The 25,006-nt window shown below is 48.0% G+C and overlaps 1 protein-coding gene across 1 annotated transcript in view; it reads right to left on the reverse strand.

Moving 5' to 3' along the window:
- The window catches only part of LOC146821407 (uncharacterized), a 1,203,178-nt gene that overhangs the window by 1,064,314 nt on the left and 113,858 nt on the right, over positions 1–25,006 (reverse strand). Inside the window, exons 20-22 of the mRNA XM_085609844.1 lie at positions 23,187–23,315; positions 10,626–10,754; positions 1,668–1,796 (exon numbers count right to left, since the gene is read on the reverse strand). Of these exons, the coding sequence (XP_085465970.1) occupies positions 1,668–1,796; positions 10,626–10,754; positions 23,187–23,315 (387 nt within the window). The remainder of the gene's footprint in view (positions 1–1,667; positions 1,797–10,625; positions 10,755–23,186; positions 23,316–25,006) is intronic.

Consider the following 25,006-nt stretch of genomic DNA (forward strand, 5'->3'; position numbering starts at 1 on the left):
CATTAGAGAAAGATTTACTATGGGAAAATCAATGTCATATCCTTCTCCTAATCTCGAGTTCATAGTATGAACATATGATTTTAGTTATGGTTTTATGAAAATAAAAGTGTTCAAATTTATATGAGAAAGTACACTTACCATCAGCACAGCGGAGAAAAACTACATATTTGCACAATGATATATATATGATAATTTTTCAGTCCCTACACTAACACGCGATGAGTTCTTTAACGAGTAACATTTAATTTACAGGCCCTGGTTATATGGTATACCTCCTTACTAAGGACTTATAAGTAAATCAAATATGCTAACAAGATGTAAGCTTATTTTACCATGTTTCAGGGAGTGAGCACAAAATCTTTAGTACTAGTTAGCCTTTGCAAAGTGCACGGAGTCGTAAAGCCAAGTAAAGTGAGTTCGGCGAAATAAGAGGGGTGAAGATAAAACGTTTGATGGTCACCCTAGAGAGAGGACCAAGTCCAAGAAGGCAATATTCCATCATTAAGCTCTAAAAAGCCTAAAATATGAAATTTGAGGAAAGAACTGTACTAGTGATGCAGAAAGGAATGTGCAATATATATAATGTTTATATTAGCTGGATGGACGACCAGAATAGGTATTTTCAGATTGGTCTCAATCCAGTCATGGACTCACTGAGATGGAAAGTCTTGGAATGAGTTTCCAGTATTCCAGTCATCCACCATTTTCTATTTTCGTTGAAGTACCCTTTGTATTTTGTCTCATTGGCTCAGTTAAAAAAAAATGCTTTATTTATTAAGTTTTTCCAGGTACACATTAAAAAAAGAGAATTGCAGAGTAACATTCACATCATATGGCAGTGTTACAAAAAAGAAATTGCAGCTGTGTCAACACATCTGAGTGTCTGGATGTACTGAGCATGAGTCTGGGTGAGTCCATGTGAGTCCATGTCAGTGCTTTGACAGGAGGATCAAATTTGCCTGTAAGAGAGGGTCTTTTTAGGCTCAGTTACTTTCTGCCAAAACCATCTCTCCGGGAGGACATCCATTGTCACAATCCCCCATGTCCTGAATATAGGCAGGTCCCCAGACTGCCCCAGACCACTCGCCCAGTTCCATGCCCAGCCAAAGCAGTACCCTCCACATCTCTCTTTGCGGTTGGCTTTTTGGGACTGCCCCTACTTCCCCACTCATAGGTGGCTGTGTCTCCCTTTCTGGCGATGCCACATTCAATGACCCGTTCTGCATTTGGTTCAGTTTGAATATTACCATAGCAATGATTTTTGGTTGGTAAAATAGTGAAAGAAACATATCCCTACACACATTTGTCCTAGACCATTTGCTACATCTATCCCTAATGTCAGGGTATCCTCATATTTTTTGATGAGAAGTAGACAAAGGTTTTGTGTTTGTAAAGGGACACATTGAAGGAAATGTTTTTCCTAATTTCATCTGAAGCCTGGTTTCTATATTAATTTCATAGTTCAGAAGAGGCTGCTCTATGGAATCCATACCTCACGTGCCACTTTGTCAATGTCTTTCAAATGTAAACCTGATATATCACTGGTGTAAATTGCGAAAATATATCAACAGGCTTTATTTGTTGTATATGAAACCTGGCACATTGATCAATGCAGTTGTATTAGAAACACAATGCAAGAAAGGAAGTGAAGATGAAGTAAGCTTTACCTGCTCTGTGACTGTTGGGGTGAAAGGTTCAGTAGGTTTGGATTCAGGTTTTAACTCTTTGGCACCGGTAGCATATGGTTCTTTCTGTAGTTCCGGTTTATTGATTTTCTCGGTGACTGAGGGATATTTCTAAATTAAACATAAAAAACATTTTCACATATGCAGTCAAAATAATGTCTACTAAATTGCACTTGAACCAAAATTAACATATATCAATTCTTCCACTGGATGGGAACAATAATTACTCAGATTTAAATAACAGAACAAATAGATCACAGATTAACAGGGTAAGTATTGCATAAAGGTGCTCTGCCGTACAACACAACCAATCATTGTGAAGGAGCATTAAAATGATCTGCCATTTCTTCGGTGATCTGGTTCACAAAGTTGCTACGAGCATTAGTCAGACTTAGAAATAGATCATATTTTAAACCCTTCCCCAAAAATGCATAGATTCCCAAAGGAATGAGTTGTGTCTTTTTTATGCATATGTATCCAGAGTGCATATGCTCAGAAAGTTTGTGCAGCAGAGTGGGGACAGTATATATAGAATTTCAAAAGATATCAGGGAAAATACAAATGAAATACAGGAAGATGCACAGTCACAACTTTGTTATTATTTACAAACATGTGCATTCTCTTTCCCACAACTACGTGGAGAGCTTATCTCACACCTTATTGAAAAACTTGTCAATGGTGCAGTGATTATAGGAAGGTGCTGACCGCGCCCCCGTCTTCAAAGAGCACAAAAGCAAAATGGCAAAATCACAGGGAGACTGTTCTTCCCTATGAAGAAAATGCAATATATATGTGAAAAGTCTCCAATTTCCCATTTGTTCCTGGAAACAGACCAGCTACATTGGATTATTCGGTCTGCTTTGTCTCAAGGAACTGACATTAGATGTACAGAGGCCATCACAACAATGCTCTTAGCAAATATATTTTCTGAAGATTAAGGAACACGTTTCATAATAGTAAATCTTTTTTCAGAATATTGTTTTGTGGTAGAATTCCTCACACATACATACTGACAAATCAAAATTGAAATTGCGCTTGAGTTTAAAATTGTGATGCACTTTCAAATCAAAGGCAAATGATGCATTAGACTATTTTAATTTCTACATTTTTACTTGTTATTTTTTAAGCAGCTTGATGCACAAGTTACTACTTGTGTAAAGATATATCTGTAAGAGACATTAGTTAGTGACAGATTCCTTACCTTAGAATATCCCCAGGCATCAGACTGGATCCGGAAGTTTTTTGTAGCAGTACCACTGCGCGTTAGTAGGTGGCGTCGTGCGGCTCCGCGTCTGTCACTGGCGTCGTAAGCGCCGAGATGAGGTCATGGAGACTACTTAGGCACCAAACATGTGCGCTGACGTCAGTTCTGTACACGACTTTCCGCGCCAGGAACGCAGAGCCATGCAAGAAACTGACCACTGGTGCCATGAAACTAGGGCCCTGAAAGGGGGATGACCTTAACCCTAGAATCAGTTCGCAGAACGGGGAGGATGGGTGGGGCGGTAAGGAATCTATCACTTACTAATGTCTCTTACAGATATATAGTTACACAAGTAGTAACTTGTGCATCTGAAAGAGACACATTAGTGACAGATTCCTTACCTTTCGAATAGATACCCCAGCAGTACCAACCCCAGTGGTGGGTCTGCGAATAGATTACACCAGAAAGTCACGAAGAACAGAACGGCCAAAGAAGCCATCTCTCTGGACCTGACTGTCAAGGCAGTAATGCTTGGTAAACGTGTGCAGCAAGGCCCACGTAGCTGCCTGACAAATGTCCTGCAAGGGGAAGCCACATCACAAAGCAATAGTGGCTGCAGTTGCCCTGGTAGAATGAGCACGCAGCCCCACAGGAGGCTCCTTCTTAGCCAAGGAGTAACATGCTTTGATGCACAGAACGACCCACCGAGAGATGCTCCGTTTGTGTACAGCCGACCTTTTTTGGCGCCCACGTAGCCAACAAAGAGCTGGTCATCCACCCGGAACTGCTGTGTACGCTTTAGATAGAAAGCAAGCGCACCTTTTGGGTCCAGACGGTGGAGCCTCTTCTCTTCCCTCAGAGGATGCGGAGGTGGAAAGAAGGTGGGCAAAGTGATGGTCTGCCCTATGTGAAAGGGCATGACAACCTTTGGCAAGAAAGAAGGACGGGACCTTAAAACCACCTTGTCCGGAAGAACAGAAAGGAAAGGAGGTTTGGAAGAAAGAGCCTGGAGCTCACTCACTCTTCTAGCAGAGGTGATAGCTACCAGGAAAGCCGTCTTGAGAGTGAGAAGACACAAAGGACAGGTATGAAGGGGCTCGATGGGAGCGCACATCAGATATGTCAAGACAAGGTTTAAGTCCCATTGAGGCATAATGAACGGCACGGGAGGAAACGTGTGCGTAATACCTTTCAGGAAACGGTTAACAACCGGGGACTTAAAAAGAAAAGGCTGATCTGGAAGCCGTAAAAAGGCGGAGATGGCCGAAAGATAACCTTTGATAGTGCCCAGAGCAGAGCCCTGCTGGGCCAAAGAAAGAAGGAACAGAAGGACTTCAGAAAGAGGGGCAGAAAGGGGATCCACAGCCTTCACTGTGCACCATGCCACAAACTTGTTCCACCTGCAGGCGTACACTGTTTTAGTGGAGGGATGCCTGGCTGCCAGAATGATATCACAGACTTCAGGAGGAAGATCGAAAGCTGTCAAATGTCGCCGCTCAATCTCCACGCATGGTGGTGGAGGCTGGGCAGGTTTGGGTGGAGGACCATCCCCTGCTGCTGCGACAGAAGATCCTCCTGATGAGGCAGATGGATCGCCATGCTGAGTAACTCGGGATACCAGTATCTTCGTGCCCAATCCAGAGTTACAAGGATGACTTGGGCCCGGTCGCGCCGAATCTTCTTCAGCACTCTGGGCCGAACAGACCGCAACTCCACTCGCAAAGAAAAGCGTTGTAGAGCGAGTGCCGCCTTGGAAATTCCAACGCGCAGAACTGATGACATTGCGCATTCTCTTCGGTGGCAAATAGATATAACCAAGGCTCTCCCCACTGCTGAAAGAGACCTTGCATACGTTCGAGTGCAGACTCCATTCGTGATCCATCAAGCACCGGCAGCTGAGTGCGTCCACCCTGGCGTTCAGTGATCTTGACAGGTGTTGAACCACCAAGGTGATGCCCTGATGTTCCAGCCATGTCCAGAGGCACAGAGCCTCCTGAAATAGGGTCCAGGGCCCCACCCCACCCTGTTTGTTGCAATACCACATGGCGGTGGTGTTGTCTGTAAACACCTGCACCACACTTCCCCGGACAGAGGGAAGGAATGCCTTCAGTGCAAGTCGGATCGCCCGAAGCTCCAAAAGGTTGATATGGAGCCGCGACTCCGGCAGAGACCAGAGTCCTCTGATCTCTGCCTCCCCCAAGTGGCCTCCCCATCCCAGGAGGGAGGCATCCGTCACCACTGTGTGCTCCGATTGGGGAAGGTAGAGGGATCTGCCATTGACCCAATCGGGATTCGTGAGCCACCACTGCAATTGTCGTGCAGTGCCCTCCGAGATCTGGTCATGATTGGACAGGTTGCCCTGATGCTGTTCCCACTGGAACTTCAGGTCCCACTACAGAGCCCGCATATGCCATCTGGCATGCTGCACTAGCAGGATGCAGGAGGCCATCAGGCCCAGGAGCCGGAGGGTCACCCTGACTGAAACTCGGGACAGAGGCTGAAAGATCAGAATCAGAGCCTGAATATCCCAGACTCGCGGCTCGGGAGGATAAACCCGAAACAGCGTCGAATCCAGAACTGCTCCGATGAAGGGGAGCTTCTAAGATGGACTCAGGTGCGACTTCAGCACGTTGATGGAGAACCCCAGCAAATGCAGGTCGGCCGTAGTCCGGAGGTGGTTGACGACCGCCTGGGGTGAACCCGCCTTCAACAACCAGTCGTCGAGGTAGGGGAAGACTGGCACCCCTGACCTGTGCAGGTGAGCTGCGACCACCGCCATCACCTTTGTGAACACCCAAGGGGCACTGGTAAGGCCGAAGGGGTACATGGCAAACTGAAAATGCTCCTGGCCTACCATGAACTGCAGGTAATGCCGGTGGGCCGGCATGACGGGGATGTGAAAATATGCACCCTGCAAGTCCAACGCTACCATCCAGTCTCCAGGGTCGAGGGCAGCCAGGACCTGAGCCAGAGTCAGCATTTTAAACTTCTCCTTCCGGAGGAAGCCATTGATGTTCCGGAGGTCCAAGATGGGGCGCAGGCGCCCTTTGTCCTCCTTGGGGACCAAAAAGTAGTGGGAATAACAACCACGTCCTACTTCTGGCCCAGGAACGCGCTCGATGGTCCCCTTGGCCAAGAGGGGCGTAACTTCCTGCTGGAGAAGCAACAAGTGATCCCCTGACATGCGGTTGCACCGAGGTGGCATGGCTGGAGGGCCAGACTGAAAGGGAAGAGAATAACCCTTGTGGATGATCTGCAACACCCACTCGTCCAATGTGATATCGCGCCAGTGGTGGAGGTGGTGGCGGACCCTGCCACCCACCTGCGTGGGGTGCTCCACAAAGCTTGGATTAGGAAGGTTTGTAGGTAGAAGCAGCTGGGGCAGAGGTGGACTGCCCCCCCTACTGATTCCCAGAGCCACCCCTACAGAATCCGCGTCCGCACTGAGGCTGGTTCTTCACAGACTTGTTGAAGGAACGTGCCTGGGCACCCCTGCCTTGGCCACGAAAGTAACGAAACCCAGGATTGGCTGGACTCTTTGTGGAAAGGCCCAAGGACTTGGCCGTGGCCCATAAGTCCTTAAAGCGCTCCAGTGCACTGTCAGCTTTATTGCCAAACAGGCAAGTGCCATCAAAGGGCATGTCCATGAGCGAGCTCTGGACGTCAGGCGAGAACCCAGTGGATCGCAACCAAGCGTGGCGACTCAGTGCAACAGTCGTAGAAATCGCCATGCCCAACGAGTCAGCGGTGTCCAAACCACACCGAATGGCGAACTTAGCCGCATCCTTACCCTCAGCAACTGATGGACCTCCTCAGGACACTGCGGTAACACCTGAGCAACCGTGTCCCAAACCGCGTGGGATTAGCGGCCCAACAAACAGGCGGTGTTCACCAACCGCAGCCCCAAGCTGGCCGACGAGAACAACCTCTTACCAAACTGCTCCAGCTTCTTAGAGTCCTTATCCGGTGGAGCCGTGGGAAAGGCACTCTGCGATGTTGAGGCCTGGATGACCAGACTCTCAGGTGTGGGATGAGTGGTCAGAAATGCGGGGTCACCAGGAAATTTTTATCCACAGGGACCCCTGTGGCTGGCCACGACCATGTGCCCAACTGGACGTCGGCGAGGGTGTTGTTGAAGGGAAGCAGTGGCTTCAACGAAGTCGAAGCCGTCTGGAGCACCTCAGTAAGGAGGTTAGTTTTGAGGGCTACCGTAGGAAGATCAAGATTGAGGACCTCAGCAGCCCGACAGAGCACCATCATGTAGGAAGCGCCCTCCTCCATCATAGGCAGGGGAGAGGCAAACCCTGGGTTAGAAGAGACATCGAGGTCGCCGGCGTCCTCCAGATCGTCCACCCAATCCTGCTCGGAGTCACATTGACGGGCATCAGGGTCCGAGGACCCCTCCCAGTCCTCCTCCACCTCCGTTGCAGGAAAAACAGGTCGCGGCGGCAGAGCCGGAGCTGGAGAGGGGACAAACGGCATCAGAAACGGCACCGTGAACTGCGCCGGCCGGGGCTAAGCCGGCGCCGTCTCCCAATGTGGATCCCAGGCAGGAACGCAATGGTCCTGGAACCGAGGCAAGGGGTGAACAAATGGCACCCACTGCGGCCGCCAAGGGCGGCGCTGGGGCCGGAGCCGGCAGCGCTGTACCCCGTGGCCAGAGCCAACGGCGTAGGATCCTGTGGTGCCGAGGCCAGATCCGCCGGCTGGCCAACAGGATCTGGACTCGGGACCGCGGGGCCCGAAGGCATGCTGGCGGGAGTCCGAGGCCTAAAAAGGCGGTCCATGGTGGCAAGAAACTCTTGCACCTTTTCGGGAGTCACCGACGGACCCGGTTAAGGCGGGTAGGCCGCGGGACTCCCAGGCTCCAAAGGAGCTGTCCCCCTCGTCCGCGTCCGAGGACCGACGGGGGGACGTCGGAGAGCTAACACACGTCTTCGACTTCTTTTTATGTCATCGCTTACCGGATTCCGAGGGCGAAGACTTGGAGCCCGAGGAGCGACAACTGCAGCACCGTGAGCGGTCCCTGGACCTGGAGAGGCATTGGGACGAGTGCCGGACCTCCAGCAGCTTCCGCCGCTGCTCCCTCAGGGCCTCCGGGGGCCATGGCTCGACAGTCCTGGCAAGACCGGGAGTCATGGTCGGTCTCCAGGCATTAGAGGCAAACATCATGGGAATCCGCCACCGACATGTTGCGACGGCAGGCCCCACAAGACTTAAAGCCAGGCATCCCTACATGCACCAGGAGAGAAAAGGGGAGACAAAAAGTCTCAAAAGAGTAGTCAAAAAGTGACAAAGGTATGTGCTCTATCCGGATCTGTGTTTGCTGGCGCGTAAAAAGAAAGAACTGACGTCAGCGCGCATGGGTGGCGCCTAAGTAGTCTTTGTGACATCATCTCGGTGCTTACGACACCAGTGATGGACGCGGAGCCGCATGACCCCACCTACTGACGCGCAGGGGTACTGCGACAAAAAACTTTCCAGATCCAGTCTGACGCCTGGGGATATTCTAAGGTAAGGAATCTATCACTAAACTATCTCTTTCAGATTAAACTAGCATTTTAAAAAAGAGAACCACAATCAGAGCTCTAAGGCTCATAAAGCAGCCCTTATTGAACTCTGATGAAGACTGCCATAACAATACCTACATGAGATGGGTACATATAATCCTGTCAATACATCTTTCGAGAAAAATGTACTATGGGAAAATCAATGTCTTATCCTTCTCCTAATCTCGAGTTCATAGTATGAACATATGATCTTAGTTATTGTTTGATGAAAATAAAAGCGTTCAAATTTATATGAGAAAGTACACTTACCATCAGCACTGCAGAGAAAAACTAAATATTTGCACAATGATATATATATGATCATTTTTCTGTCCCTCCAGTAACACGCGATGAGTTCTTTAATAAGTAACATTTAATTTATAGGCCCTGGATATATGGTATGCCTCCTTACTAAGGACTTATTAGTAAATCAAATATGCTAACGAGATGTAAGCCTATTTTACCATGTTTTAGGGAGTGAGCACAAACACTTTAGCACTAGATAGCCTTTGCAAAGTGCACAGAGTCCTAAAGCCAAGTAAAGTGAGTTCAGCAAAATAAGAGGGGTGAAGGTAAAACGTTTGACGGTCAACGTGCAGAGAGGACCAAGTCCAAGAAGGTAATATTCCATCATTGCGCTCTAAAAAGCCTAAAATATGAAATTTGTGGAAAGAACTGCACTAGTGATGCAGGAGGGAATTGTGCAATGTATATGATGTTTATATTAGCTGGATGGACGACCAGAAAAGGTATTTTCAGATTGGTCTCATTCCAGTCATGGATTCACTGAGATACAAAGCCATGGAATGAGTTTCCAGTATTCCATTCATCCACCATTTTCCATTTTCGTTGAAGTCCCATTTGTATTTTGTCATCTTGGCTCAGTTAAAAAAAAAAGCTTTAGTTATCAAGGTTTTCCAGGTACACATTAAAAAAAAGTATTGCAGAGTAACATTCACATCATATGGCAGTGTTACAACTGACGAAGGGATGTTTTCCCGAAATGCATTGGTTTTTTTTAAATAAAGACGTGACACTTGGAAACTATTCTGCCTCCTGTGCCTGTGTGAAACATCTCCGTGTTCAAATGAATAAAATGAATTGAAGGAATTAAACATTGGAGTAAAGAAATGTAGTGAAACATGATGAAATAGAAGTTCAAGATTATAATCATTCAATTGATTGGATTCATTTAGCGATGTGGCTGTGCTGCTTGTTTTGGTACCAAAGTGGGTTCCTACGTGTTCTGTCTCATGAAAGCGCATTTGGCGGAGCGCATATCAAGCATGCACGCCTTCACAGTGCTGAAGAGATGAGTGTCGTTTAAGATTTCTGGATTACACAGGTGTGCATCTCCCTTCTTTTGAAGTGTTACAACAAAGACATTGCAGCTGTTTCAACACATCTGAGTGTCTGGATGTAGTGAGCATGAGTCCAGGTGAGTCCTTTTCAGTGCATTGACTGGAGGATCAAATTTGCCCATAAGAGAGGGTCTTTTCAGGCTCAGTTACTTTCTGCCAAAACCATCTCTCCAGGAGGACATCCATTGTCGCAATTCCCCATATCCTGAATATAGGCAGGCCCCCAGACTGCACCAGACCCACTCGCCCAGCTCTATACCTATCCATAGCAGTACCCTTAACATCTCTCTTTACGGTTGGCTGTTTGGGACTGCCACACTTCCCCACTCATAGGTGACTGTGTCTCCCTTTCTGGTGATGCCACATTCAATGCCCCCTTCTGCATTTGGTTCAGTTTGAATATTGCCATAGCAATGATTTTTGGTTGGTAAAATAGTGAAAGAAACATATCCCTACACACATTTGTCCTAGACCGTTTGCTACATCTATCACTAATGTCAGGGTATCCTGATATTTGTTGATGAGAAGTAGTCTAAGGTTTTGTGTTTGTAAAGGGTCACATTGATGGAGATGTTTTTACTAATTTCTTCTGAAGCCTGGTTTCTATACTAATTTCCTAGTTCAGAAGAGGCTGTTCTATGGAATCCATACCTCACGTACCACTCTTTCAATGTCTTTCAAATGTAAACCTGATATATCACTGGTGTAAATTGTGAAAATATATCAACGGGCTTTATTTGTTGTATATGAAACCTGCCACATTGATCGATGCAGTTGAATTAAAAACACAATGCAAGAAAGGACAAGAAGATGAAGTAAGCTTTACCTGCTCAGTGACTCCTGGGGTGAAAGGTTCAGTAGGTTTGGAATCAGGTTTTAATTCTTTGGCACCGGTGACATATGGTTCTTTCTGGAATTCCGGTTTATTGATTCTCTCAGTTACTGAGGGATATTTCTAAATTAAACATAAATTTTTTTTTTCACATATGCAGTCAAAATAATGTCTACTAAATTGCACTTGAACCAAAATGAACATATCAATTCTCCCACTGGATGGGAACAATAATTACTCAGATTTCAATTAACAGAACAAATAGATCACAGATTAAACAGGGTGAGTATTGCATGAAGGTGCTCTGCCGTACAACAAAACCAATCACTGTGAAGGAGCATTAAAATGATCTATCTACCATTTCTTCGGTGATCTGGTTCACAAAGTTGTTACGAGCATTACTCAGACGTACAAATAGATCATATTTTAAACCCTTTGCCACAAATGCATAGATTCACAAAGGAATGAGTTATGTCGTTTTTATGCATATATATATATATATCAGACACAATTGAATAATGACGCGGCACTCCTCTCGACGATTAAGATGTTATTTTAATCTCACAAAGTAACCCTCCCTACGCGTTTCGAACCGTAGTTCCTGGTCACGGTAGATTGTTACAATGGTCCTTTTTTCATTTCTTAGCTTTATACACATGCTGCAAGGTGCCATTTTGTTGCATTCTGGGTATTGTAGTTCAGAAAGTATAAAACATAAGGAATTGATATCATTCCTTTCAAAATGGCAATACTTTTGACAAAAAAGACATTTTGAATAAAACACTTAGGTATATGTGCATTATTAATTGCTGAATGCAAGGCACCTAATGCATTTAACACAAAAAAATATATGTGTACGTGTATCACAAAATATAGACTGTAACTTAGTGATAGGCAGAAAATCATGGCTGAGTGCCTGTTAGTGTGCAGTTGTATCTGCGCTCATGTGTGTCTGTGTGGATTCAAACAAACTTTTTCATGATTGTATTGAATTCCATGAGAGGAATGGATCACAAATGTATTGAGATGCGGATATATTTGCGCAAGTTGTTATCTGATACAGTTATTGATTAGTGTTTCGGTACATGAAACACATGCTGTGATGTTACATGTCAATTGTGTTGGGAGTATCTATAGGTGCACATGAAGTTCCTCATCCCCATTGAGGCCCAACGGATGCTTAGTTTTGAACCTCATTATTAGTCGCGACTCCAGTCTGCGTAGTTTCTGGATGCGGTTTCCACCTCGTTCACTTGGAGGCACTGTCATCAGTCCTGAGTATTTTATGTCCAACCATGATTTCCCAACATGCAGTGACATATGTCTGGCGATTACATATGTCATGTCCAAATTTTGAATGGCACGCACATGTTCTAATATGCGTTTTTTGAGAGGGCATATTGTGCTGCCAATGTACTGTTTTCCGCAAAAGCATTGGAGTAGGTAGACTACAAAGGTTGATTCACACGTGATGGTCTCTCTTATCTGGAAGTTTTTGCCAGTCGGATCTTTAATGTTTTTAAGATTTTTGCCAATCTTGCAAGCTTTGCAGGACATGCATTTGGTAAATCCCTTGGCTCTTGACTGTAGCCACGTTTCAGATTTTGTGGCTACAAAATGACTTCGTACCAAGTGATCCGAAAGATTCGGTGCTCTTTTGTAAGATATCCGTGGATGGTCCCCTATGGTCATACCAATGTTAGGGTCTTTCCGTAGTATGCTCCAGTATTTGCACAGTATTTTTCTGATCTTGCAAGTTTCCTTACTGTAGGCAAGTATCAAACGTGTTTGATTGTCTTCACTTGTTCCTTTTGTCACATTTAGTTTGTCACTATTCGTTAGTAACTCCATTCTGCTTTTTTCCTTCATTTTCAATTCACCTCGTGCAATGTCAGCATGACTGTATCCTCGTTGCAAAAATCTGATTTTTGTTTCCTCGCATTTTTTTACCATCTCTTGTTCTTCTGAACAGTTTCTCTTCATACGTAAAAGCTCTCCGTATGGTATGCTTTTCCTTAATGAGCGTGGATGAAAACTTTCGCCATGCAGGAGACTATTGGTGGCTGTCTTTTTCCTGTGTAGCGTTGTTTGTAAACGCCCATTGTTGATGTAGATCTTAGTGTCTAGAAAGTCAATTTCTTTGGGGCTCAGATTATATGTGAAACTGAGTCCAACATTGTTGTTGTTCAGTTCCATGAAGAAATTCTCAAATTCTTTTGCAGTTCCTTTCCACAACACAAATAGATCGTCTATGAATCGGAGCCAAAGGGCCACGTTCATCATGTGGTGGTTGTATTCCTCTCTCCAAGCTATGTTCCTCTCCCACCATCCCATCATGAGATTCGCATAGCTAGGAGAGAAGGAAACTCCCATCGCAGTACCACAGCGCTGTACATAAATCTTTTTGTCGAACAGGAAGATATTATTGTTCAAACACATGGAGATCATTTCAAGTAGCATTTCAGAATGTGCTAGTTGACTAATAGGTCTCTGCTTTAGAAAATATTGGATCGCATGTAGGCCATGGTTGTGTTGGATTGAGGTGTATAGTGATACTGCATCAATTGTTATTAAGAGATAGTTGGAATTCCATTGAGTCTCCATTATGATCCGTAAGAAGTCGCCAGTGTCCTTTATGTATGAACTTAGTGTTGGTACAATAGGCGCCAAAAAGTTGTCTACATATAAAGACATATTTTCATACAGGCTGTCACAACTGGAGATGATTGGACGCCCTGGTGGTTTGTTAAGTGTCTTATGGACTTTAGGAAGAAAATATATTGTGGGTATTATTGGATCCTCCACCATCATAAAAGTTTTCTCCTCTTCCGTTAATAGACCTTTGTTTTGCCATTCATTTAGCTTGTCGTTCATTTCAAAGATTAGGTCATTAATGGGATTCTTCTCCAGACACTGGTAACTCTTTGTGTCAAGCAGTTGGCGCATAGCTTCTTCTATGTATTGTTCTTTGTCTTGAATGACGATGTTCCCGCCCTTATCAGCCGGTTTGATTTCGATTGAGTTGTTATTTTTGAGTGTATACAGGGCTCCGCGTTCTTTCTTTGTTAAATTTTCACGGCTCTTGTTATTGGGAACATTTTTTATTGATTCCAAGTCTCCCAGGACAAGTTCATAAAATATATCAATTTTGTTGCCCGGATGTAGGGCTGGGCAAAATCTGGACTTCTTCTTGAAATGTGTTGGTATTCGTTTGTCTGTTCTGATGTCCATTTCCATCAGGATTTGATTATCCGAGATTTGAGTTGTTTGTATCTCATTTGCCAGTTCATATGCGATGCGCAATTGAGGTATTTCTTCAATTCGATACGGTTCAGGGTCTTCCATATCTGATACATGTGGTTGTGTATCCTTATTTTTGAGTGATTGTCTGGCAAAGAATTTTTTTAACTTTAATTTCCTTATATATTTGTAAAGGTCTATTTTGGTCTCAATAGGGTCCTGGTGAATTTCTGGACAGAATGACAAACCTTTATTCAGGACATCATGTTCCAATTTGGTGAGGATGTGTCTCGAGAGATTGATGACCAAGTCCGGTGTCTTTAGGTTTTTGTGAAATGTTGTTTTTATTTTCTCGTTGTTGTGCGGTTTCTCAAGTTGTATCTGCCGCCTCTTCCACTTCCCTCTTCTTGTCTTTCTTGTTGTTGGTCTGAGAAGAAGGATCCCCTTCGCCTTCCTCTCGTTCTGTCTGTGCCACGGCCTCTTGGCTTGTTTTTGGGTGCCTGCTGCTCCTGATAGAGCAGCTTCATCTCTTCTAAAAAAGTGAATGTGCGTGAAGCCACTGGTCTCTGCTCTCCTTCACTCAGGTCAGACTCAGTTTCACTTGATACTTGACCAGTAGGAGGGTCAACGGTCGTCTTGTGTGTTTCCCATTGTTTTTTATAAATTTCAAACTTTTTGGCAAAAGTGAATATAGTGCCAAACTCGTAATCATCTTCATCTCTTCTGAATTTGCGTTGCTTGCGTTGTATCACCTCTTCCTCATGCTTATCTAGATTGCGTTCCATGTCCGCACGCAGTTTCTTTTTAATCTCGTTATCTTCATTGGACGATGATATCTGCGTCTCAGCATCAGATATGAGTTGATGTAATTCTTCGACATCTCGCTTCGCGTATTTGATAATAATGTGTATCATGTTTTTTGAGCATTCCATATTATTTTTGCCCCACTCTTCCAACATCTCAGGTTTCGTGTCCGGATGGTTAGGAAGCGTGAACATGCGAAGACCCCTCGGTACCATGTCGTTTTCAAGGTATTTTTCAAGGGTGATGATTTCCCAACTGCGCGATGTTTCTTTGCGTAGAAGTTTTTCTAGTTGGGTGAAGAGCTGTTTGATGGTGCTAACATGAGGCGGTGTTGTCTTATTGGTTCCACTCATATGTTGCGAAGTGGAGATTCCCCTTTGGAACATGGTTTCCGCTTTGGATATCCTTTTAGAAGCTCTTTGCTCCATTCCTGCTATTTGGTTATGAATGTTCCTTTAATTGTGTAATGTTTGTTTTACCACCACAGAGACTTCAGATTTAACGATTTTGAAATTGTTGGGACACCTCTTTGTCGGTGACAATATAGGACCTTGTAAACAATCTTAATGGTTCTTTTGCTGAGGAGATGGGAATATGATATCCCCACAGAGAGTGAGTGGTTTCTGTTCGTCGAGAGAGCCTATGAAAAATGTTCGTTTCGATAACCTCTGTATACGCGGCTGTGGAGTAGCAATTAACACGTATTGAGTTAGGCTCGCTGCAGCATCAGTAAAGAAAAGCTCTAGAACTCACAATTACAGTCTTACCTGGGAGAATTCCGACGTGGCGGCGTCCTCCGACTCCGTATGTCGGATTTCAACCCGGTAGCAGTGTGATTCAGTGTTGCTTTCTTTCTTGCTTTGCTGCTTGTTGGTGAGGCAATCGCTGCTTTAGTCGTTCAGTTTTTGGCATTCAAGAGTCTTTTTTGGAAATGTTCAAAGCGCCTCACATATTAGCGTTGTTTCTCCTCTTTCGCAGCGGTAATGCTGGGCTCTCCTCTGTTTATTTCAAATTACGCACAAATGTCCTGCACGGAAGGAGCACCTTGACAGCTGGTGCACACGTCGGGATCAGGACAGCGATCTCGGTTTGATATCAGACACAATTGAATAATGACGCGGCACTCCTCGCGACGATTAAGATGTTATTTTAATCTCACAAAGTAACCCTCCCTACGCGTTTCGAACCGTAGTTCCTGGTCACGGTAGATTGTTACAATGGTCCTTTTTTCATTTCTTAGCTTTATACACATGCTGCAAGGTGCCATTTTGTTGCATTCTGGGTATTGTAGTTCAGAAAGTATAAAACATAAGGAATTGACATCATTCCTTTCAAAATGGCAATACTTTTGACAAAAAAGACATTTTGAATAAAACACTTAGGTATATGTGCATTATTAATTGCTGAATGCAAGGCACCTAATGCATTTAACACAAAAAAATATATGTGTTCGTGTATCACAAAATATAGACTGTAACTTAGTGTTAGGCAGAAAATCATGGCTGATATATATATACAAAGTGCATATGCTCAGAAAGTTTGTGCAGCAGAGTGGGGTCAGTATATATAGAATTTCAAGATATCACGGAAAATACTAATGAAATAGAGAAAGCTATACAGTCACAACTTTGTTTTTATTTACAAACATGTGCATTCTCTTTCCCACAACTACGTGGAGAGCTAAGCAAACACCTTAATGATGAACTTGGAAATGATGCAGTAATTATGGGAAAGTGCTGACAGCGCCCCTGTCTTCAAAGAGCACAAAAGCAAAATGGCAAATTCAAAGAGAGACTGTTCTTCCCTATGAAGAAAATGCTATATATATGTGAAATGTCTCCAATTTCCCTTTTGTTCCTGGAAACAGACCAGCTACATTGGATTCTACAGATTATTCGGTCTGCTTTGTCTCAAGGAACTGACATTAGATGTACAGAGGCCATCACAACAATGCTCTTAGCAAATATATTTTCCTGAAGATTAAGGAACATATTTCATAATAGTAAATCTTTTTTCAGAATATTGTTTTGTGGTAGAATTACTCACATATACATACGGAAAAATCAATATTGAGTTTAAAATTGTGATTCACTTTCATATCAAAGGCAAATGATGGATTAGACTATTTTAATTTCTACATTTTACTTGGTATTTTTAAGCAGCTTGATTAAACTAGCATACTATAAAAGAGAACCAACATCAGAGCTCTAAGGCTCATAAAGTAGCCCCTATTGAACTCTGATGGAAGGCTGCCACAGCAATACCTACATGAGATGGGTAAATATAATCCTGTCAATACATCCTTCGAGAAACATTTACTATGGGAAAATCAATGTCTTATCCTTCTCCTAATCTCGAGTTAACAGTATGAACGTATGATTTTAGTTATTGTTTGATGAAAATAAAAGTGTTCAAATTTATATGAGAAAGTACACACACCATCAGCACTTCAGAGAAAAACTACATAGTTGCACAATGATATATATATATATATGATAATTTTTCTGTCCCTACAGTAACACGCAATGAGTTCTTTAACGAGTTACGTAAGAGTTACTTACCTTCGGTAACGATGTATCTGGTAGAGACGACTCTAGCCGCAGATTTCTTCACGTAGAATTATCCCCAGGCGAGAGACAGGATACGGAAACTTTTTTGCCACAGAATCCCTGCGTGCCGGGGGGCGGGGCGACATCACGCGACTCCGTCCAGGTATCGAACTTTTCCGCACCACAACGCGGAACCACCTGATAAAAAACTGTGGAAGCATGGGAACAGTGTGCGAAGACCAGAAAAAATGGAAAGAAACGGTGACTAACAACACCACCGGAGTAGTGCCAGCACCGCAGAACCCAAAGGGCAGGGAAGGAAGAAAGAAGAAGAACAAGCAGAAACCTGCGCAGTCATCCTGCCAGCACATAGACAGCCTTCCATCCCTCTGCCCCGGAGGCAAAGAACATGCATAAAAGTCATGGCACACGCAGTAAACCCCCCCCATCCTGACCAAGGAATGGGACCAGTCCCAAAACAGACAGGGACAACAAACGTCCAAGCCACCCCAACCTAGAGGGCAACCACCCACAAGGGACAAGGGCAAGACATTGCCCAGATGACCCTTAGCAGAGGATAGCGATGGGAGGAAGGGAGGGGAGGGAGGACAGAGATAGAAAGCAATCCCTCCCAAACCTGGAGTAGCCAGAGCAGCAGGGCACCGGAACCCCATCCTCTAAAGAACCAAAGGAGGAACGAACCACCCCCAGATGGAGCCACCCAGCAAGAACAAGGAAGGCACTCACAGGAGACCCAGACCCCCACTGGGTGGCGAGTACCGAAGACCAACCCAAGGGTCCTCGCAGAATAGCGGAGGAAGGGCGGGCCATGAAGGAATCTGCGGCTAGAATCGTCTCTACCAGATACATCGTTACTGATGGTAAGTAACTCGTACATCTGATAGAGACTACTAGCCACAGATTCCTTCACGTAGAATAGATACCCTAGCAATAACCCCTGGGAAGGAGGGTCTGCGAAAGGACCCCACCAGCCAATGCAGAACAGGGCTCCACAGGGGACCAGATCTGTGGACCAGGTAGAACCTCGCCCCTGCCAGGCCAAGGGAACCCCCACAAGCAGAGCCCCACCGACCCCAAGGGGACGTAGGAGGGGAAGAAGGCTGAAGAGGCTCGTACACTCACAGTAGAGGAACCAAGGGCAAGGACGGAGAGGCCGAAGCACCCCACTCCCCCACAAGGCAACATAGCTTCCTCCCAATGCCAAGACAGGAAAAGCGGAAGAAGAAGAAGAAGAAGCCTAGAGGGCCCAACCAAACGAGGGAAAAGAAGGCGAACCCACTCCAGATGGTGAGCAGCCTGCCTGCTAGAGCAGCGCTTGCAGTCAAAGCCTCCAGAAGCAAGAAGAACAGCCCAAGGCCCCAGGAAGGCTGAGTAGGCGACACCTGGCAAGGGAGAACACAAGATCATCCCAGACCTCAGGACAGGAGCAGGGAAAGGAGGAGATGCCCGGGCACACCACTACGAGTGGCCGCGCACACGACCTCAGGAAGCAAAAGCAACCTACCTAATCGCCATGGAGAACAGGACCCGAAGGCGACCAGAACCCTCTAGCAGAGCGCAAGCTATATGACAGCTACCACTACCCCACATAGGGTACGTTAAGTCCCAAGATATGGGAACCCTCTTTGGAAGAACTTCCGCAGCAGAGGAAAAAACAAAAGAGCCACAGGGAAAAAACACCCCAGCTGAAGGCTTGACAAGCAGCCCAAGCAAAGCAGAAAGCCCAATCTCAAGGCAAGTCTGCGCAACAACTCCTGCAGAACCCACACACAATCAACACAAGGGCCGTCCAGCAGCCAACAATGCCAAAGTCCCAAGGAAGGACGTGAACGGCCAGAAAACACACTCCATAGCCAGAACAACCGGCCTAAGAAGGCCCAGAATCAACCCAACTCAGAAGTCACTGAGGAGGGGACGGAGGAGGAGGAGGATAAGGCGGAGGAGGAGGAGGAGGACGGAGCCCTGCCAAGAGCCTTTGGATGGTGGAGTCGGCCAGGGCATGAAACAACAGGCTGCTATCAAATGGAAGGTCGACGAGTCGCTCCCGAATATTCTCAGGGAATACTCCGTCCCGAAGCCAAGCATGGTGACGGAGAGCGACTGAGGAAGCCATGGCCCGGCCCAGCACCTCTGAGACGTCCAGAGTGGAGCGTAGAATAAACACCGCAAGCTCCCGGCCATCCAATGCATGATGCCGCAAGTCCACCTGACCAGACTCCTGGGACGCTGCAGATCCCAGAAACTCAGCCAAATCCCACAAACAGGAGGAGGGCCTAGCCAGCACACACAAGGTGTTAAGGGCCCGCCGTTGGTCGAGGTGAACATGTTGCACCCCCAAGAGTCCAGCCAGCGGGCCTCTCGGGATGGCGGAGTCAAAAGTGGCGGGAGGGAAAAGCAGTCAGCAAAAGGGGGCTGGCGGCTGAGGGGTGAAGGAAAAGACACGCCGGGTCACGTAGCGCCGGAAGGTGCCGGTTCAGAAGATGCTGAAGCACCGGGTCCCCTGAGGCAGGACGCCTCCAAGCCCCCGTCAACGAAGAAAGGAGCAAACCTTCAAAGGGAAGTAAGATTTCCCTCCCACCAGAGCCCTGGTGGAGGACCTCCAACAGATGGTACGCCGGAATGTGAGCCACCGGGTCACCCATGCGCAGGATGCCCACAGCCGTGGATACCGCATGAGCGAAGCCCGCACCCGCCTCCGCAGGTCCCCGCGGTGGAGAAAGCAGCTCCTCCGTGGGTGACGGCTGCAAACTAAGGAAGCCGTCCCCGAGGCTAAGGGGGACGGGCAAGGACCAGACCTGGAAGTCAGAAGGAGCCGAAGAATGAGGGACCTGCCGCTCTTCCGATGAACACCTCTGCCTCAGGAAGGGCGTTGGGACGCCCTTCGATGCCGGTGAAAAAAGACACCACGCGGCAAGAAGTCTCCGGGGAGGACGACACCACTATACAGCCTGCCTCCGGAGAAGAAGGAGCGTCCGACGACGAATCCGCGGAACGACCCCTGCGCGGAGCCGTAGAGTCCGCTGCTTGAGGCAGGACGTCGGTACCATCCTGTGTCCCCGGACAAGGTACCTCCAAGTCACCCCACTCCGGAGACCGGATCGGAGACCGGAGTAGAGCTGGAGCCGCACAAGCCCCGGGGTGGTGCCGGAATGATGCCGACCTGACCCCCGCCGAGGCTGTCACCTGCGTGGGGGAACGAGACGGCCCTGGGGAGAGGCACAAAGCCCTCCACCAGCCGCGGCCCAGAATGAGGCGAAGATCGCTCGGCAACCCATATGGCGACGCCAGGGACGATGCAGCCTCCGACTCGCCCTCCGAAGAGGCAGCCGCCTGCGGGGAGGGATGAGTGGGGCCTGGAGAGGGACGAGGGGTCCTCTGTCGGCCTCGACCCAGAGCGGGGCATGGAGGGTCCACCGACCCCTGTGGCTCCACACGGTCCAGCTGCTGCCGGCGCCGTAGCGGCGTCACCTCGGCCTTAGACAGGACCACCTTGTCAAAGAACCGAGAGGGGCTCGGGGAGGCGACCCGAGCCCCGGCAACCTCCCGCGACACCACAGGAACCCCCGCGGGAGATTGCAGTGAAGCAGAGACGCTGTGGCCTGAAAGAGGTGCCCCAGAGGAGCCGCACCCCAACAGCACCATATCCTCTAAGCCTGGATCCGAACCAATCGGGCCGTGGCTGGAGCCACCTGCGGTGCCGCGGAGGGCCCTGCGCAGGGCGAGGGAACCCGCCGACGCCCCAGGAGGGGAAGGAGGAGGAGACGCCAGCGAGGCCTGCAAAGACGCCGTGTACGTCTCCATTTGGACTCTCAACGCCCGAACATCGGGAAACGGTGGCTAGGATGACATGCGGGCCGCATCACCAACGGATATTCCATGCCCCCGGTAGGCCGGAAACCAGTCCTCGGGGACAAACTGCGACACTTACCCACTGGGGAGCTACACTCACGTGACATCGGAGAAGGGCGAGGACGACAACCACGGCCATATCTGAAGCCGTCCGCCGAAGCAGACCGAGGGGAGGACGTCGACCTGGGGAGACGCGCCGAGAACAGTTTAATCCGGCGCTCCCGCTGCGACTTCCGCTTCAACTGTTGGCACGCCGCACAATCTGTGGTGCCGTGATCCTACTTCAAACACCACATACAAATGAGGTGAGGGTCCGTCTTTGACATAAGACGCCCACAAAACATGCAAGTTTTAAAGCCCAAAGGCATTTGCACACTGTTCCACCAAAAAGAAATGGAAAAAAAGGGGGACCTTAACAGGCCTGTAGCAAGGATCGGATCCGCGTTGCATACAGAAAAGGAAAAAACTGAAGTAGGCGCGCCGGGGCGGGTCTTATGTGACCTGGCTGATATCACGTACGCGGACAGCGCCTGGGCGGAGTGGTGTGATGTCCCCCCGCCCCCCCGGTGCGCAGGTATGCTGTGGCAAAAAAGTTTCTGAATCCAGTCTCACGCCTGGGGATAATTCTACGTGAAGGAATCTGCGGCTAGTAGTCTATCATATATTTGATTTACAGGCCCTGGTTATATGGTATGCCTCCTTCCTAAGGACTTATTAGTAAATCAAATATGCTAACGAGATGTAAGCCTATTTTAACATGTTTTAGGGAGTGAGCACAAACACTTTAGCACTAGTTAGCCTTTGAAAAGTGCACAGAGTCCTAAAGCCAAGTAAAGTGAGTTCAGTGAAATTAGAGGGGTGAAGGTAAAACGTTTGACGGTCACCCTAGAGAGAGGACCAAGTCCAAGAACGCAATGTTCCATCATTGCGCTCTACAAAGCCTAAAATAGGAAATTTGAGGAAAGAACTGTACTAGAGATGCAGGAGGGAATTGTGTAATATATATAATGTTTATATTAGCTGGATAGACGACCAGAATAGGTATTTTCAGATTGGTGTCAAACCAGTCATGGATTCACTGAGATACAAAGCCATGGAATGAGTTTCCAGTATTACAGTCATCCACCATTTTCCATTTCTGTTGAAGTCCCCTTTATATTTTGTCTCTTTGGCTCAGTTAAAAAAAAATGTTTTATTTATCAAGTTTTTCCAGGTACACATTAAAAAAAAGACTTGCAGAGTAACATTCACATCATATGGCAGTGTTACAACAAAGAAATTGCAGCTGTGTCAACACACCTGAGTGTCTGGATGTAGTGAGCATGAGTCCGGGTGAGTCCATGTGAGTCCATGTCAGTGCATTGACAGGATGATCAAATTTGCCTATAAGAGAGGCTCTATTCAGGCTCAGTTACTTTCTGCCAAAACCATCTCTCCAGGAGGACATTCATTGTCGCAATACAACATATCCTGAATATAGGCACGCCCCCAGACTGCCCCAGACCCACTCGCCCAGTTACATGCCCATCCATAGTAGTACCCTTAACATCTCTCTTTACGCTTGGCTGTTTGGGAATGCCACTACTTCCCTACTCATAGGTGACTCGGTCTCCCTTTCTGGCGATGCCACATTCAATGCCCCGTTCTGCATTTGGTTCAGTTTTAATATTGCCATAGCAATGATTTTTGGTTGGTAAAGTAGTGAAAGAAACATATCCCTACACACATTTTTCCTAGACCATTTGCTACATCCATACCTAATTTCAGGGTATCCTCATATTTGATTACGAGAAGTAGACTGAGGTTTTCTATTTGTATAGGGACACATTGAGGGAAATGTTTTTCCTAATTTCTTCTGACGCCTGGTTTCTATATTAATTTCATAGTTCAGAAGAAGCTGCTCTATGGAATCCATACCTCACGTGCCACTTTTTCAATGTATTTCAAATGTAAACATGATATATCACAGAAGTAAATTGTGAAAATATAGCAACAGGCTTTATTTGTTGTATATGAAACCTGGCACATTGATCGATGCAGTTGTATTAAAAACACAATGCAAGAAAGGACAAGAAGATGAAGTAAGCTTTACCTGCTCTGTGACTGTTGGGGTGAAAGGTTCAGTAGGTCTGGATTCAGGTTTTAACTCTTTGGCACCGGTGACATATGGTTGTTTCTGTAATTCCGGTTCATTGATTTTCTCAGTGACTGAGGGATATTTCTAAATTAAACATAAAAAACATTTTCACATATGCAGTCAAAAAAATGTCTACTAAATTGCACTTGAACCAAAATGAACATATATCAATTCTCCCACAGCATGGGAACTATAATTCCTCAGATTTTGCTAGCCGGCGGCCATGGCGGACGCGTAAACGCGGAGCTCCCGCTCTAAGCCCCTAAATATCCGTCCATAGGATCCTGAGCAGCGGCACTGACCGGAGAATTGGCTGGGGGGTTCCCCCCGACACTGGGCTAAGTCGCCCCGGAGGCCCGGCGGCAGCGAGCGAGACTCGGAGAGCTGACACCGACGGACGTTGAGCGGGGGAGCGGACTGGGCCGTGATCCCCGGGCTGTCCTGTGGCTCTCCCCAACGTGCGTCGCGCGACGTGCGGCCGACTGGCAGGGCGAGGACCCGACCGTCCTGGTCCGGCAGCTGAGACCTCGGGAGTCGGCGGAGAGGCGGAGACGGACGCGCCGGACGCACAAGCGGAGGGCTGTGAACCTACATGGGGCACGGGGAGGCGGATGCGGTGTCCCCCCCCCCCCCTAGCTGGATTGCTACCTGGACTCCCGGACCCCCTGGCAGAAGCGGCTGCCCACGCCGTGTGAGACCCTAGTCGCCCCTGGGGTTCGGGCCCGGAGGCCCCCCCGTGACACCTTTGACTCGGACGGCGGGGGTGACGGGCGTACTGGTGTGGATTGCCCCCCCCCCTCTGGCTGACCTGGGGAGCAGCGTTGGCCGTGGGGCCACCCTCGAGACGGGAAGCGACAGGGGAGCGCACTGGTGCTGCGCCCGGGTGGGCACTTGCGGACTTGGCGCCCCCCCACCCCCACCCCCCTGCGCCATCGGAGCTGACCCAGGCCTGCGGAGAACTTGGAGGGATCGCCGTTCGTTCTCCCTAGCTGAAGATCTGTGACTTGCTGCGGTGGCGCCCTCCTCTGCTTCCCTCTGCCTGGTGGGAGTCCGACGTCTGGGCCGTGGACGGTCCGGTGAGTGACGGCGGCGACCCGGAGGAATAGACTGCGTGTCTGGTGCTGTGACCTGGCTGCGGGTGCTGGAGGGGCCACTGGGGCTGTCGTGCGGAGCAGAACGGCCTGCCGCCGCGGACCTCCGGAGTATAGCCAACGTGAGTAGCAATCACCAGCAGTGGCCCCTGGGGCGCCCTCCCTGTCCCGGATAGCGACGGAACACGTGGAGGAGAGTGGTCTCACTGGTTCGAGCGGGGAGCGCCTCACTCTCACTCGGGCCTGAGGCGGCGGCCGGAAACTGGGAGTGGCGCAGGCAGATATATGACTCTGTAAACAGGATGGGGCTGTAGCTGGGGAGAGACCAGAGTGCGGAACTGCGACACAGGGTGGTCGGCGCCCCGGACATCTGCGAGTCGTGGTGGGGGTACCCCGCAGTGCGGTCCCCCCAGGATCGGGACTTTGCCCCGGAGAGACGGGCGTGCAGCGGCCGCTGACCCTCAGCGTCGCCATGGGCAAAAGCGATAAATCCCAGCCCAAACTGTCTTTTGACCCCCGCAAGCCGAAGGGGCCCGACGAAGCACCACCGGCGCGGCCTCCAGATGGAGCGGCTGCGGAGAACTCTATGTGCGCCGACATCAAGGCAGTGCTGGCGGCAATGGAAAAAGGGCTGCAGGGCAGTCTGACCGCGATAGACACCAAGCTCGATGCGCTCACATACCG

The sequence above is a fragment of the Triturus cristatus genome, chromosome 6 (assembly GCF_964204655.1).
Source record: "Triturus cristatus chromosome 6, aTriCri1.1, whole genome shotgun sequence".
Classification (NCBI taxonomy): domain Eukaryota; kingdom Metazoa; phylum Chordata; class Amphibia; order Caudata; family Salamandridae; genus Triturus; species Triturus cristatus.